General features: G+C 39.1%; 1 protein-coding gene across 4 annotated transcripts in view; it reads left to right on the top strand.

Moving 5' to 3' along the window:
* The window catches only part of Trank1 (tetratricopeptide repeat and ankyrin repeat containing 1), a 145,377-nt gene that overhangs the window by 78,966 nt on the left and 49,712 nt on the right, over window positions 1–16,699 (top strand). For all 4 annotated transcript variants that reach the window (XM_013513765.1, XM_013513764.1, XM_013513766.1 and 1 more), the window contains exons 9-13: window positions 1,015–1,269; window positions 2,749–2,925; window positions 3,554–6,442; window positions 9,260–9,459; window positions 9,754–9,891. In XM_013513765.1, coding sequence (XP_013369219.1) covers window positions 1,015–1,269; window positions 2,749–2,925; window positions 3,554–6,442; window positions 9,260–9,459; window positions 9,754–9,891 — 3,659 coding nt within the window. The remainder of the gene's footprint in view (window positions 1–1,014; window positions 1,270–2,748; window positions 2,926–3,553; window positions 6,443–9,259; window positions 9,460–9,753; window positions 9,892–16,699) is intronic.

The raw sequence follows: 16,699 nt of genomic DNA, 5'->3' as shown, positions 1-16,699 counted from the left end.
GTCTATTTTAAAAGTTTGCCTTTTAAACTTTTATTCCAATCCTTATTAAAATAAGATGATAGACTAGCCTATATTTATTTTTTATTTTAAATTAATAAATATTAAAATGAATATTCATTTTAGAAAATTTAGAAGAAGATAGGAAGTAAAAACTAGCAAATACAAATCAAGTTGCTCTTAGGTAACCTTTGATTTCTTCTCATCTACTATTCCTCCCTACTTTCTAACTGGTAGGATTTCCAGGTCAAACACAGAATGCTCTAGAGATTTGAATTTCAGATAAATAATAATTTTCTTTTTAGTTTAAGCAAGTCCTAAGTATTACATGAGTTATACTAAAACTTTGTTCATTTGAAATTCAAATTTAATCTTATGTTTTTCTATATTTGTATTTACTACAAATAGTATGGATCTACTTACTGAGGATCTGTGTTAAAAGGTTTTAACACTTAAGATTCACCATTATTGCAAAATAGGATCACCATTATCCTGTCCAGACATCAAAGATCAGAAGGAAAAACTTACATATCATGATATAAAACTAAGAATTGAGGGATAAGCTAGTCTCTCACCATTACCTTAAAACTCTTAACTCTGTTTTTTCCGTAGCATTTCCCTATATTTCTGTGTTTTTTAAGCATGGTATACTCTTAATATGAAAAATTTAAGTCAGGCTTTTTTCTGACTCCATTGTTTCCACTGATTTTAAGTATTCTGCCTTCAGACATAATTATCATTCTTCGGTCTGTAGAACCAGCTCTGCATTCTCCACAGGATATTTCTAATCTCCACAGCCTGTGTGGTCAATGCTTACACTGATGGTTAAGTAATTTACTCATAGTCATTGAACTATTTGCTTCAAGTAATTAATTACTTGCTTATACTTTACCTAGTGCTTAAACATATTGACCTATAATCCAAGTTAATTATGTATGTATGATGGGTTATAGTTGGGGGAGGAAGATAAATCGTATGAACCTTATTTGGACAGTGGTTTATTCTTATTTTTGGAAGAAATTCCTCCTGAGCTACTCTGTGACATTAATCAAGACTGTGCCAACACCTTCATCAAGTTATTACTGCAAAAAAAGAAATGGCCTGAAGTGCTGTTACTGCTGACCCGCAAAGGAAGCGGGCAGTCACCCCTTGGAGACTACTTCCTTAAAGACTGCAACCTCTCAGACCTCGACATCTGTACCATCATCCCTGATCTCAGCACCTGGGACCAGCGGAAGACACAGCTCTTGGGCCTCCTGATAGATAATGGAGGTGAGAATCTTTAGATTAAAAACAATGGAGAATTGTCCCAGGTGTCTGGCTTTTCCTTGATTTTGGAAATACCGTAAAATTCTCCCTCATTTTGTCCCCTATATCTTCTTGTTTTGAAACAGTGATGAAGGTTAATGTCCCATAAGTGAGTTGCCCTATAGCAGTGATGGCAAACCTATAGCCTGTGTGCCACAGTAGGCTGTTTGTATCACTGAAAGCTCTAAAACATTTACCATCACTGTCCAATAGGAACCCTGGAATTTTGTGAATTTCAGTTTCCCTTGTTGTCTTTCTCTTTTTTGTGAGAAACATCAAATATGTGGTAGATCCTTGGTTCTGGTTTAGCCCACAGTGGTCAACTTTATCTAACCTCTGGTTAGACTTTGCCCTGCATGTTATGTTGTGTGGCTCTTTGTCAATTTTTGTGGCATTCTTTTTTAATCTGTAGGTTGGGATTTGAGAGAAACAACCAAGTAATTGGTAGGTGGAAACATTTGTTCTTTTAATCAGAACAGTCACACAAGACTGTGTGTCCGGAGCGTGCAGATATTTTGCTAGACTGGGTTTTATTGTAAAAATAACTTAGAAACAGCAACCTTCTCTCACCCTTATGTGGTTTTCTGCTTGCTTTGCTATGTAAGAGGAAATACCCTTCACAGGGAGCAATAACACATTGAATCCTCAGTCCTAAAATTGCCATATCATACAAAGTGCAAAACCTTCAGGTATTAGCTTTACCCATAGCTTTCAGGAAGTAAATGGAGGGCCTTCTACTGTTTATTTCTTCAAACACTTCCTTGTTAGCTTTTTTTTGCTCAACAATTGTTGCTTTCATGGAATTCTTGTTTTATTCATTGATTCAGTAAGCACTGTAGAACATCCCCTAGGGTCACGTGCTAGGAACTAAGTCTCCAGAGGTAAATGCACAGCTGCTGCAGGCAAGTAGAGGAAGGCAGATCTATGGTGGGTGGGGCTGCTTTTAGGTGAGGGCAGAGAGCTGATCTAAAAGACAGGTGATACAGGGAATAAAGAGGTGTCAAGGAAGGTAGCAATTGAGGGTAGAAGCTTAATAGAAGCAGAGAATGTAGGAAATGTGCACATGTCCTGATCACCAACTGTGTGTCAGGTATGTTATTATGCAAATATGAAGATTTCCATTGTTCTTCTGCTTTGCCATCATTCTAGGGCAGTACTTAGTGGGAGCTATGGTCCTGTGGTGGAAGGAAAAGAGGGGCTGGAGAAATAAGGGGGCAAGACCCAAGGATGTGGCACTTGAAGGAGTAGGGCTTTCCACCTTGAGGGTACTGTAATGTCTTTGTCTCTCAGAAAGGGTGGTGATAGGAGGAACTCAAGGAGGTCAGCATCAGCTCTTTCCTAGCACCTAAATGGCAGAAGCAGTCCCAGCCACCTTGGGTGAGCCATGATGTACCTCTTTCGATGGATATATCTTAGAGGTTCTTCTTTTCTCCCCTCTTCCAGCCTTGCCCGAAGGACTCCAGGAGAGCCAGGAGAGGCCGCTTCTGATGTGCCTGAAAAATGAGGACTTTGAGTTGGCTTTTCTTCTCTTGACCAAGGGTGCAGACCCCCATGATATTTCTCTCGTGGAAGGTGATACCCCTTTGCATGCAGCACTGCACATTTTTCTAGATATCAATGGTAAGCCTTGTTTTTTACAGCAATCTTTTCCTTGAGGGGGTAGCTGGATGTTAGAGTTGATGCTGTACTTTTTGATCTTTCTATTTGGGCAAACCAGTGATCTGAAAAAGGCCCATTTCTTGGCCAGGCCACCCTCCGTATCCCTGCCTCTTACCCACAGCAGTGGGAAGAAGTGACCATCATGGTGAATAGTTATGGTGGGTACATTGAAGATTCTTAAATTTCAAAGTCACCTGTCAGTAGCTGACAGATATTTTCCATTAATTTATGTCATTTTCAAGAATACTGATGTAAAGGAATACTATAAGGTTATTTCAGGAGTTATTACTGAATTTTAGGTTGGATAATTCTTTGTTATCAAGGTCTATCCTGTATATTGTAGAACAGTTAGCAGCATCCTCAGCCTCTACCTACTAGCTACCAGTGGCACCCTTCTGGTTTTGACAATGAAAAATGCTTTCAGACATTGTCAAATTTTCTGTAGGGAACAAGCCCTCACTTGGTTGAGAATCACTGGGTTATTTGATGGGTATTAGACATTTGGGGGATGGCAGACCTCTCTCAGACCCAGGGTCTGGTGTCCTGAAAAGAATGTCTCAGCACTCATAGGGTTTTGTTTGTCTTTCAGCTGACATTGGTTTTAACTTCCTCAGCCACCTGCTGGATCTATTCTCATCCAACCCAATTGAATTTTACTACCTTGACCCAAACATCCAGGACAGAAATGGGAACACACTGATGCATATCCTCTTTCAGAAGGGTATGCTGAAACGCATGAAGAAACTGATAGACCTGCTGGTGAGGTTCAATATCAACTTCAACCTGAAGAACAAAGAGGGCAAAGATGTACGGCACCGTATTAAGAAGAATGATGCTCTCCTTGTGACCTGGAACAAAGCTCTGGAGGAGAGCAGGCGGAAGGGCCGACAAGATTCTGCTGCTCACCTGGGGAAGCTCTCAAGGTCTCCTAATCCTGGTCATACATCTCAGCTCAAGTCCCAGGATTCCTTGAAGTCCTTGCCATGTGGCATTATTATGGGAACCCTCTCTGAAGAAGCCAAAGTTTCTGACAACTGGGGTATTTTCCCTGGTGCCCAGGAATCTGAAGCCACCAAGCCACACTCTCTGAGAGACCGCCTTGTGCAAGACATCACAATTTTGATGCAGCAGGTTGAATCTGGTATGTGTTTCCCAGAGGACTATCCTCAGTGTTCTGAGCCTCTGGAAGTAGAAGCTGGCATGGAAGGAAAGAAAGACAAACTTCAGCACACCCTAAGTATGGGGATCTCTGACTGTAGTGGGAGCAGTCCTGTTGTCTCTGAGGTAGGGGAAAGACATGTGCAGGCAGGCCCTGGGGCCTCACAGCTTGTTCCTGCTGGTAACAGAGGAAGGGTAGGCAGTGATGATCAGGATAGCTTGAGCATGCAAGAAATTGAGGCCTGCCTCCAGGACTTTGATAATATGACCTGGGAAATTGAGTGTACTTCAGAAATGCTGAAGAAGCTGTCCAGTAAGGTTATGACCAAAGTTATAAAGAAGAAAATTATCCTTGCCATCCAGCAGCTGGGGAATGGGGAGTGGACCCAGGGCCTACAGAAGCGATTGAAGCACCTGAAAGGAAATATCCAGCTCTTTGAAGCTAAGTTGGACAAAGGAGCTAGGATGCTGTGGGAGCTTGCCATTGATTTCTCCCCTCGATGCAGTGAAAACCCAGAAAAGATCATTGCTACAGAACAGAACACATACTCTATGGAGAAATCAGGGAGGGTCTACACAGAAATCATCCGTATCTGGGACATTGTCTTAGATCACTGCAAACTGTCAGATTCTATCATGGCCATCTGCAGTGCCTATAACCGGGGCTTGTCCTGTGTCCTACGCAAGAAGCTAAAGGGTATTAACAAAGGCCAAGTGTTAGCTAACAAGAAGATCCAAAAACGTATACCCCGCTGCTACGTGGAGGACACAGAGGCAGGGAAGAGCAGGGAGTGTAAGGATCCTGAGTACTTTCCCCCAGCCAGTGCAGTGGAGACAGAGTATAACATCATGAAGTTCCACAGCTTCAGCACCAACATGGCCTTCAATATTCTCAATGATATGACAGTGACAGTGGAGTACCCCTTCCGAGTGGGTGAGCTTGAGTATGCAGTTATTGACCTCAACCCCAAGCCACTGGAACCTATCATCCTTATTGGGCGGAGTGGCACTGGAAAGACCACTTGTTGCTTATATAGGTTGTGGAAGAAATTCCACATTTACTGGGAAAAAGCTGAACAGGCAGGAAGCCCATTGTTGGCCAAACAAACCTGGCCAAAGGGAAGGTTGGAAATGGAACCTAGAAAAGATGGTCCAGTTAGGGAGGGAGATGAGGAAGATGATGAGGAACAGAAAGGGTCTAGTGAAGTGGAAACAGTAGATAGCATAGAAGAGAAGCAGGAGAGTGAAGCCTGTCCAGAGGAAGCCCAAGTGGAGCCAGCAGGGGACAGCCAGGTGGCAGAAGAGTGTGTGCTGGAACATCCTCATCAGCTGGAGCATTTGCATCAGATCTTTGTGACCAAGAACCACGTCTTGTGCCAGGAGGTACAAAGGAATTTTATTGAGCTTTCCAAGTCTACCAAGGCCACCAGTCACTACAAACCATTAGAACCCCATGTTCATAAACTCCAGGACCTAAGAGATGAGAACTTTCCTCTGTTTGTCACTTCCAAACAGCTGCTCCTCTTGCTTGATGCCTCTCTGCCAAAACCATTTTTTCTAAGAAATGAAGATGGAAGCTTGAAAAGAACCATTGCAGGATGGTCTACACAGGAAGAGTTGACCATCTCCAATTGGCAAGAAGATGAAGAGGAGGCTGAGGCTGATGGGGACTATAGTGAGGAGGATAAAGCTGTAGAAACACGTACAGGTGACAGTGATCCCCGGGTATATGTTACATTTGAGGTGTTCACCAATGAGATATGGCCCAAAATGACCAAAGGAAAAACCTCCTACAACCCTGCACTGATTTGGAAAGAAATAAAATCTTTTCTGAAGGGGTCTTTTGAGGCCCTCAGCTGTCCCCAGGGGAGCCTTACTGAGGAAGCATATAAAAAACTAGGGAGGAAACGATCCCCCAATTTCAAGGAAGATCGGAGTGAGATCTACAGTCTCTTCTGCCTGTATCAGCAGATCAGGTCCCAGAAAGGTTATTTTGATGAAGAGGATGTTCTGTACAACCTATCCCAGAGGCTTTTGAAGCTTAAGGCGCTCCCCTGGTCCATCCACGAGCTCTACGGTGATGAGATTCAGGACTTCACCCAAGCAGAGCTGGCACTGCTGATGAAATGCATCAATGATCCCAATGCCATGTTCCTCACTGGAGACACAGCACAGAGCATCATGAAAGGTGTGGCTTTCCGCTTCAGCGATCTACGCTCTCTCTTCCACTATGCCAGCAGAAGCACTATACATAAGCAATGTGTTGTCCGGAAGCCCAAGAAGATCCACCAGCTGTATCAGAATTACAGGTCTCACTCTGGTAAGTCCAGGCCTTAGGGTCGCCTGCTAGGGGTGGGGGTTGCTTGAGCAATGACCTTGGGCTGCTTTTGAAGTTGCAGGCTAGCTCTTATTAGGCTTTTCCAACTGATGTAAGAGTCATATTTTGGAATTGGTTAGTAAAAACACTCAGGAAAAAGAGATCTTATTTCTGCCCCTACTCATTCATAAATTGATGACTGAAGATGTGATTGCATAAAAATAGACCTTTAAGTAATTGTACCTTAAGGAGTTTGCCATGACATGAAAACATTTCAAGGGAACATATAAATCGCTTTTAGGACTTTTGTCAAAGTACCTTGGAGGTACCTGTTTAATCTGTGTAAAGGAATATGCCAGTTACAAGTCATTAATCCTTAACACAGCTTTTCTATCAAGGGGAAACAATAAAGCTAGGAGTAGGAGGTAGTAGGAGACAGTCAGGTGCTTTTAACTTTTATCTCAGTTATGCACCTTTACATATAGCACTTTGCTTAATCCTCAAAACAGTCCTATAAGTTCGGCATTGTTCCTATTATACATAGGAGACTGAGGCAGAAAGGTCTTAAGCAATACAAAAGTAATGCCAGAATCTTTCCATTATGGTGTATAGATTCTTACAAATTTTTTCAAGTGTGCCCTATGACAATTCACACACAATATGGATTATTATTACATGTTTAAAGAGTTTATTTAGTAGGATAATGTCCAACATATCTTTATGTAACTGTGTATCTTTGTCAAACATTGTGGTTTTGAGATTTCTCCATGTTGATAATGTGGAACATCAGTTCTTGCATTTCTAACTTGTTAGTCTTCCATTTTATGGCTGTACCACCATTTGCTATCCAGTTTTCAGTGATGGGTTTTAAGTTCCTGTCTTTTTTTATTGTGACATAGAATTCTGGACTGAAACTTCCTGAGCAGATCCCTTTGGATCTATGCTATATCCTCACATTCTTTCACTCTTGCTTTGCTTTCCTAGTGTTTTCAATTTTTAGTTTTCTGGTATCTTCATGTGGCTACTGACTATTTTGTGTTCTTCTGCAGATTGTTCTTATTCTTTGTGTAGTTTTTAATAATTTACTCTTCTTGGTTTGTGAGAATTTTTAATGAATTTTGCCTTCACATCCTTTGTTGATTTTGTATATTGAGGTTTATTTTCCCATTATGTTATATATTTTATTTCCTTCTGATCTTATATATGTTATGTCTATTACACATACAATTATTCTATATGTGGTAAGCACATAGTTTAGAGAATATTTTCTCCATCTTTTGTTCCTTCCTTAGATTGAAATTCACATAGAATAAAATACACTGATTAGAAATGTTCAGTGTAGTAGTTTTTGATATATTCACAAGGATATGTTATCTTTTTCACTAAATAATTCCAGAACATTTTCATCACTACCACAAGAAACTCCATAACCATATCATACACTCCTCATTGCCCTCTTCCTACCGCTATATAGCCAAAACTCTTCTTTCTTTTTCAATGGATTTGTCTCTTGTGGATATTGCACATAAATGGAATGACACAGTATGTAGTATGTTGTGTCTGGTTTCTTTTATGTTACACGTTTTCAAGGTTTGCCCATGTTACAGCATGTATCTATATTTCATTATTTTTATGGTTGAACTGTTTTTTATTCTTTGAATATGTCTATATATGAAAATTATTTACCTAATTTCCTGAATATTATTAAGTAGGTTTCTGCTTTTCACTATAGTAAACACTTTTGGGCCCTTTTCTGATTTTTCCATTAATATAAATCTTTTGTCCTTGCTAACTCTTAATGAAGAAGGAATCACAGTAACAGCTGATTTGTTTAGATTCAGCAGTTTTTATATATATTTGTGATTGTTTCATATTGTATACTTTTAATAATTATAGTATTGGAGAGTAAAATTCCCTCTACTATTTGGTAGTAACAAGGGAGACAAGTGCCTATTTAATGGTGTTCTCCTGGCCCATTGTAATCTATCTGCTAAGGCAAAGGGCACATGGCCCCCAAGAGAAGTAGAGAGACCCAAGAAAATCTGTAGTCAACCTAGCTTCAGACCCCATCACTTAGAGCTATTATTAACTTCTCAGATCTTAGAGTCCCATTGGCAAAAGTTCAGTTGTCTCATCTGTCTCACTGCGATGCTATGTAGATTAAATGGAAAAATTTTCATGAAGGTGACTGTTGTATAGGAGATGTTTAGTCACTGTCACTTCAGAAGCTTAGACAAGAAATGGTACCTGATGAACAAACTCTTTGAAAAATCTTTTCTCCTGCTCTTGAAAATTTTTCTTCATGTGATCCTCTATTAGCTAGGTATAAACGTGGAGGAAAAGGATGGTGGAGACTTTGGTTGTTGCCTGCAGCTAACGTCTAGTGCTGCTGTTACCATGGTAATGTTGTTTCCAGTGCTCTAAGCACCAGTGTAAGGAGACAGAATATTTTTTTAAACCATTGCTAATATACACAGTCTCCTTATATGTGCATTCTAAAAGCTCTAACTGTTTAAATTACATTTCTTCCTTGAATCCTCTTCAGGAGGTAATTTTTTTCTAATATGACTAGAAGTTGGGAATGAGGTCCCACAATACCCTCTCAGCACTGGAACTTTTATAGCCAAAGTAGTATGGTTTGAGACCACAATGGTGATCAAATAGGTACTGGAAATAAACTTGCAAATATACATAATGCCAGGGCCAGTACTACTTTTCAGGAGAAAACCAAGCAAACAAACAACCCCTCCCCTCAAGCAAACAACCAAAAAACCTAACATCATGTGTAGTGCCTGACGTGTGTTTTCTGTTTTATCTTAGGAATCCTCAATTTGGCATCAGGGGTGGTGGATTTACTTCAGTTTTATTTCCCAGAATCTTTTGATCGCCTTCCGAGAGATTCTGGCCTCTTTGATGGCCCCAAACCAACTGTTCTGGAGTCTTGTAGTGTAAGCGACTTGGCAATTTTGCTAAGAGGGAACAAAAGGAAAACGCAGCCCATTGAATTTGGTGCCCACCAGGTGAGCTTCTTGGGATTGTATGTTTTGAAATGAAAGGCAGTTTGCAATTAAAGAAGGTTTGAGAGGGTGATTTTTCTACAAGGTGGGATTCAGTAGCACCTGTCCCAGAATGGGTGAATTCTAGGGGTAGGTGAGTGACTTAATTTTTAAATATTTTTCCTGTTCTGGCTGGCCATGTCCTTGCTGGCCATTACTCTTTAAAGATGTTATCTTTCTTTAACGAAACAGACAGTTACCATTGTTGTTTTTCTTTATATAATTTGATGCTGTTTTTTTTTTTTTTTTTTTTTTCAGGTAATCCTAGTTGCCAATGAAATGGCTAAGGAGAAAATCCCAGAAGAGCTGGGGTTAGCACTTGTGCTAACAGTTTATGAAGCAAAAGGCTTGGAATTTGATGATGTTCTCCTCTATAACTTTTTTACGGACTCTGAGGTATGTCATACTGAAGTCTATGTATGAGCTAAACTTCTACTCTGGGTAAGAGAATTTGGAGCTGAGGAGAAGAGAATTTGTCACAGGTGCCTGTTTGTGTCTTAGAGAATTATCTGTGTGTTTCTTAGATGGGGGTTTTGATGACAACTGTGGGTTGTATCACAGTATATCATGAACTCGTTTTCCCTGTGCCTTTCTCCAACTCTCTTCTATCTATCTTCTGAATGCCTGCTACTCAAGGGGAAGTTTCTAATTTTCATCAGCTACTGTTATCCTTGGCTCCCAGGATGCCTAACTTGGAGCATGCTCTAAGGAGAGCATTACAAATGAAGGCAAGGTTAGTAATGTCCACCCTATGAGGACAGAGCTGGGCAAAGTCAGTTCATAGAGAGAAAACTCCAGGAAGACAAATAAAGCTTGGTTCCTTTCTGTTGAATCAGGTAATATGGGGAACTAGAACAGCCACCCTGTGTGGGAGCCCCTTTCTGACATGGTTTCACTACCACTGGTTGCTGCCAATGTAGATCATGACAGCCAAGAATCTCCTGATTGACATGGATCTTTATGTCAGCACATTGCTTTGAGTTGTATTCTGAGTCTTTTGCTCCCCAAACTTAGTTTATTATTTTTAGAGTTGCCAACTCAAGACCATTATCCTGGATTTTGTAGTTACCAGGTCCTTTTTACCATTATCTTTTTGGGGGGACTCAGGCTGACTATAGACTGTGCTATGGAGGCTTCTTTGGGGATTTGTCTGGTTGTGTACTGGTCTCTGTTACAAACTTTGCATTATACATGGTGCATGCTTGAAGGGGGTGTCTTATACCTAAGTTAAGAGCATTGGTGGCTTCAACACTTGAAAACATGCCCCAGCTATGACCCCTTAAATAGAATTAGTACTTCTTTTTTCTTGGTCATTTTTAAATGTACTATTTGCTTTAATAAAATATATGGTTACTATTACTGGGGGTGCTTGCTTTATTAAAGATTATAAAGTACTTTTTGAATTTATTTATTTATTACCCTCATTTTGTAGGTAAAGTCAAAAGTCACTGACATTAGTTTTGTTTTTTGTTTTGTTTTGTTTTGTTTTGTTTTTGTTTTTGTGACAGGTCCTCACTGTGTAGTTCAGGTTGGCCTAGAATGACTATATAGTCCAGGCTGGCCTCAAACTCACAGTGATCCTCCTGTCTTAGCCTCCCTAGTACTGGGATTACAGGTGTGCACCACCACACTCAGCCACTGATATTAGTTAAATTGCCCATAGTGCTAATGCAGATGGCAGAGCCTGAAAGTGAACTCAGATATTTTGAACTATAAATATTTTCCCATTAAACTTCTTATAAAGCTTCATGTATGTATTGGCCTCTAGATCCTTCTGGAATTAGTATATCATTGCTATTCCTTGTGTATATACCTTTTCTTTTGAATTTTGCTAGTAAAATCGATGCACACTCATTAGCCTTGGAACCATTTTTAATTTCTGAGTATTTTTCTTTCAATAATAAATTCATGGGTCAAAGTTGGACTGAGACTCTCGGAAAAGAGGAATTGGTAAGACTTTGTTGTTCCTGCCCTTCATCAAATGTCAGGTGAATGCATGTGCCAGTAAGAAGCTAACGGAGCTCTAGATATAAATATCTGTAACTTGTGTCAGTTTCTGTAAAAGAAAAATCCAACTATCCTGTACCACCTTGATCCTAAAAATAGCAAAGGCTTGAGCTTGTATTCCCACTAAAGCCTCAGTGAGTTGCATGAATTAAAAAATAATGCCAACTAAATCTTTTGTTAATATCTGCTTCATCTTACTTACACAATAAGACACCTTAAAGAAAACTTTTGGCCAAAAATGGCAGTGCACACCTCAAATCCCAACTATTTCTGAGGCCAAGGCAGGAGGATCACAAGTTCAAGGTCAGCCTGGGCAACTTAGCAAGATCCCGTCTCAAAATAAAATAAAAAGAAAAAAATGGCTGAGTATGTAGCCCAGTGGTGGAGTACATACTTAGCATGTGTAAGGTCCTAGGTTTGGTTCCCAGTACTGCAAAAACAAACAAACAATGTTTGATGTAGTACTTCCAATAATCATGTAACTATGTATTCCCGGGCACAAAGTACACTCTTAGTTTATTATTTACAGTCTCCAGACCAAAAAGAGCCCGGCAACAGATGGAAGGAAAAGGAGAAGGAACATAGATCAGATACATTCCCAGCCTCCATAGTCTGGTTTTTGGTCTTTCTGTTGAGGTGGCTGGCTGAAGATTGCAGAAAGGTAATGGCTGTTTGACATGGGGAATAGTAGAGAGCTTCTCTGCCTCACTGACCTCTTCTTCCATCCTGTCTATTTTCAGGCAAGCACTCAATTTGCAGTATCTCTCACCTGTGCTTGTGAATGAGCTTGGGCCGGAGTGAGAGGGCAAGGGCCTTCATGCCTCTTTGTGACATTTAGAGTATTAGTTTTGATTGTTCATCCTCATGGCTGCCAGAGCCAAGATGGGAAAGGAACTAAGGAATGGTTATACTAAACCTTTCTCTCGTGGGATGCTGCCTCATTTTTGGGCGGTGCAGTTGTCTTCTAGTCACTACAACTATTCTCCATGGGGATGTGGTCAGGGAATTGCCATTTACACCCTGCCTCAGGGAGGTGGCAGTGTCCTTCCTTTTGCAGTCATGTTTGAAAGGGACAGAAGGGACTTTAAAAGCACATTTATAGATGGCTAATGGATTTCTGAACTTTGAAAATAGGCACCCTGAAGGTAGATTTACTAGTAGAATTTAAGCACTTTCTTTCACAATTAGTGGTTTAAAGAGAAGAATCTGAACAGCTTTTAAATGCTATACCTTTTATTGTCACAAGTGCTATAGCCTTGTTTTCTCATTACAGGTATACACCCTCACTCCTAGAAGTCTATATTTTGAAAAAAGTGGGTTTGATTCATGGAAACAGGTGCCTGTGTGCCACCTGAGCAGTTTATTCTCTCTCCAGTTAGTTCTAAAGTACACTGTGCTTTCTTAGTTCTTTCAAGGTCAGGTAGTCTTTACCTTATGCTGTCTGTGAGTGGGCATTTTCAAATGTCAAACACTTGTCTTTTGCCTGTTTGCCTTGGCAAACAGTCTACCAGCTAAACAACTTTAATAAATAAGATAGTCATAAGTATGTTCTGAAGATCTTTTGTAATTCCCAACTAAAATGACTTCATGATTAACATCTTTTTTCGAATGTAGAAATTAATTCCATAATTGATTAGAAGCATAACCACTCTTCATTTTTCTTAGTACCTGTTTGTGGCACAGAATAATTATATTCCTCTTGGGGAGTTGGTACATATACATAACATGTCCTAATTCTTGTTATACCTTTTCCCTGTCCTTATCCCCTTCCTCCATCTTTTAGTTCCCTTCCCATTTACAAAAGGTCTATCTTTTGATTTCCTATTATCTATCCTTTATTTGGCTTTTTTTTTTTTTTGGTACCAGGAATTTAACTTATGACCTTGCACTTGTCAGGCAGGGACTGCACCACTGAGCTATATCCCTGGCCCTGGTTTTTTATTTATATTTTTGGGTTTCTCATGTGAGAGAAACCATGCAGTATTTAAACATATGTGTCTCATTTATTTCACTTAACATTATCATTTCAAGGGGCTGGGGATTTAGCTTAGCGGCACAGCGCCTGCCTGGCAAGTGCAAGGTCATGAGTTCGACTCCTGGTACTGGGGAAAAAAAAACCCAAAAACCAAACACCCCCCCCCACAAAAAAACATTATTATTTCAAGGTATATATACATTTTCCTAAAAATGATACAAATTTATCCTCCTTTATGGCAGAGTAGTAGTCCATTGTATATAAATTTCACATTTTCTTTTACCATTCAATTGTTGATGGATATGTGGGTTGCATCCAAGCTTTACCTATTATGAGTTATGGTACTATGTGTATGCATGTATCAATATAATATAATGTCTTTAACTCTTTCAGGAAGATACCTAGAAGGGGAATAGCTTGGTTGAATGAAATAGTTTTAGTTTTCTGAGGAGTCTGTATACTAATTTCCAGAGAGGTTGTACTAGTTTGCATTACCATCAACAGTGTAGAAGGGTTTCTTTTTTACCCTGCAGCCTTGCCAACATTTCTTTTTTTAATTTGAGTTCTTGCTGATAGCCATTCTTTCTGGAATAAGATTGAATCTCAGTGTTGTTTTAATTTCCATTTCTTTAATGGCCAGAGAAGTTGGACATTTCTTATGTATTTACTGGCCCTTTGTACTTCTTCTAAGAGGTATCTATTCATATCAGTTGCCATTTTTGAATGGGCCTTTAATTGAGGGGATTCTAGCTTTTTGAGTTATTTGTGTATTTTAGATATTAGTCCTCTGTCTGAGGTGTAACTGGTAAAAGTTTCTTCCTAATCTGTTGATTGTCTTCATTCTTGGTTGTTTGTTTTGTTTTTCTGTGCAAAAGTTTTTTAATTGGGTATAATCCCATATGTTGATTGTTGATATTATTTCTTGTACAGCTGGGGTTCTGTTCAGAAAGTTCTTGCCTGTGCCTTCAAGGGTTTTATTTATTTTATTCTCCAGTAGGTTAAGTGTTTCTATTTCATATTTAGATCTTTGATCCATTTTGACTGTAGTTTAGTATTTGGTGAGAGTAATGAGTCTAAATTCAGTCTTCGTGTTTAGGACAAATTTCCTCAGTACCATTTGTTAAAGAGGCTATTTTTCCTCCAGTGTATGTTTTTGGCTCCTTTACTAAAGACCAGATAGCTGAATATGCCTGGTGCTTTTTTCTACATCCTCTGTTCTGTTTCATTGATCCACCTGTTTTTGTGCCAGTGCCATCCTGTATTTATCACTGCAGCTTTGTAATATAATTTCAAATTGAGGATAGTGATACCTCCTGCTTTGCTGTTGTTATCCAGGATTGCTTTTGCTATTCTGGGTCCCTTCTTGTTCCAGATGCATTTTACTATTGTTTTCTCTAGAATGCCATTGTTATTTTGATTGAGATTTCGTGAAATCTATGTATCAGTTTTGGGAGTATGGGCAACTTGGCACTATTGGTTCTGCCTGTGCAGGCACAGGGGTTTATTTCTATTTTCTGATGTCCTCTTCCATCTTTATCAGAGTACAGTAGTTTTCATTGTAAAGGTCTTTGACATCCTTTGTTATGTTAATTTCTAAATATTTAAGTTTTTGATGCTATTGAGAATGATATTGTTTACATAATTTCTTTCTTGGTGGGTTTATTATTGATATACAGCAATGCTGTTCCTTTTTGAATGTTGATTTTGTATCCTGCTGCATTTTTACATTTGGTTATTAATTCTAGAAGACTTTTGATGGAATTCTTTGGGTTTTCTAAGTAAAGGTTCGTGTCATATGCAAATAATATATGCATTCCTTTCCTTCCTTTCCTATCCCTTTTATTTCTTTTTCTTTCCTGATTGTTCTGGCTAATGTTTTGAGGACTGTATCAAACAGAAATGGTAACAGGGGACATTGTTGTCTTATTCCTGATTTTAGGGAATACGTTTTCAGCTTTTCCCATTTATTGTGATGTTGGCAGTAGGTTTGGCATATATGGGTTTTATTAGATTAAAGTAAGGTCCTGCTGTGCTTTTATCTTCATTTTTAAAAAAATCATGAATGGATTATGGATTTTGTCAAAGGCTCTTTTTCTGTCTATTGAGGTGACTGTAAGATTTTTGTCCTTGCTTGTGTTTATGTGGTATATTATCTTTATTGACTTGAGTACATTGAATCCTTGCATCCCTGAGATGAAGCCTACTTGGTCATTATGTGTGCTCTTTTTAATGATTTGTTACACTTTATTTGCCAGTATCTTGTTCACAAACTTAATTGGTTCTATGGTTTTGGAAAAGATGGCCACATTTGTGTTCGTGTAGGAAAGATGGCTGTGGTCATTTGCCATCTGATGCAGAATTTGCAAACAAAAACAAAATTTTGCCAAATTGTTTGCAAACAAAAGCATTCATGAACCAAGGCACCACTGTGTCTGTCTCTGTTTGTCTTTCTATCTATCTATTGATCTATCTATCTATCTATCTATCTATCTATCTATGTACCTACCTATCTATCATCGATCTGTCCTTTCCTCCTGCTGAATTGTTCCCTTAACCAATCTGTAGTGACCTTTACCTTTTCTGATTAGTTTTGGCTTTAAGTCTACTTTGTCTGAAAATAGGATAGCTACTCCTATCCTCACACATGAAACATTGTTTTCTACCTTTTCATTTTTAGTCTATGAATATCTTTTTAGATTAAATGTTTTTGTTGTATATGTCATACCATTGGGTTTTGTGTTTTAATCCAAACCACCAAACTGCCTTTCCATCGAGGAGTTGAAACCATTCCAATTGAGAACTATTACTCTCCCATTAAGAGCTATTACTAAAAAGTATTGAATTATTGTTGTCATTGCCTTATTTTCTTGTTGCTGATTCCTTTATCCCCCCTGCTGCTTAACTGCTCAGCTTGTCTGATGTATTTGTTCCCTTAGACTTTTTGGCATTGTTGGCTTCATTGTCTCATTTGAGGATATCTTTGAGAACATTTTGGAATGTTGGTTTGGTGGTTATGAATTTCTTCTCTTTGTCATGGAAACACCTTATTTTTCTTTCAATTTTGAAAGATAGTTTTCTAGGATATCAGTCTGAGTTAGAAGTTATTTTCTTTTAGGACTTGAAACACTTCACTCCAAGCTCTTCTGTCCTTTGAGGTTTGTGTTGAGGAGTCTGCGGTCATTCTAATGGTTTTACATTTACAAGTGATTTATTGCTTTTCTC

The sequence above is a fragment of the Chinchilla lanigera genome, unplaced genomic scaffold, assembly GCF_000276665.1.
Source record: "Chinchilla lanigera isolate Chin_1 unplaced genomic scaffold, ChiLan1.0 scaffold00020, whole genome shotgun sequence".
NCBI lineage: Eukaryota > Metazoa > Chordata > Mammalia > Rodentia > Chinchillidae > Chinchilla > Chinchilla lanigera.
Note: the sequence above shows the minus strand (reverse complement) of the source record. Positions and strands in the feature narration are given on the sequence as shown.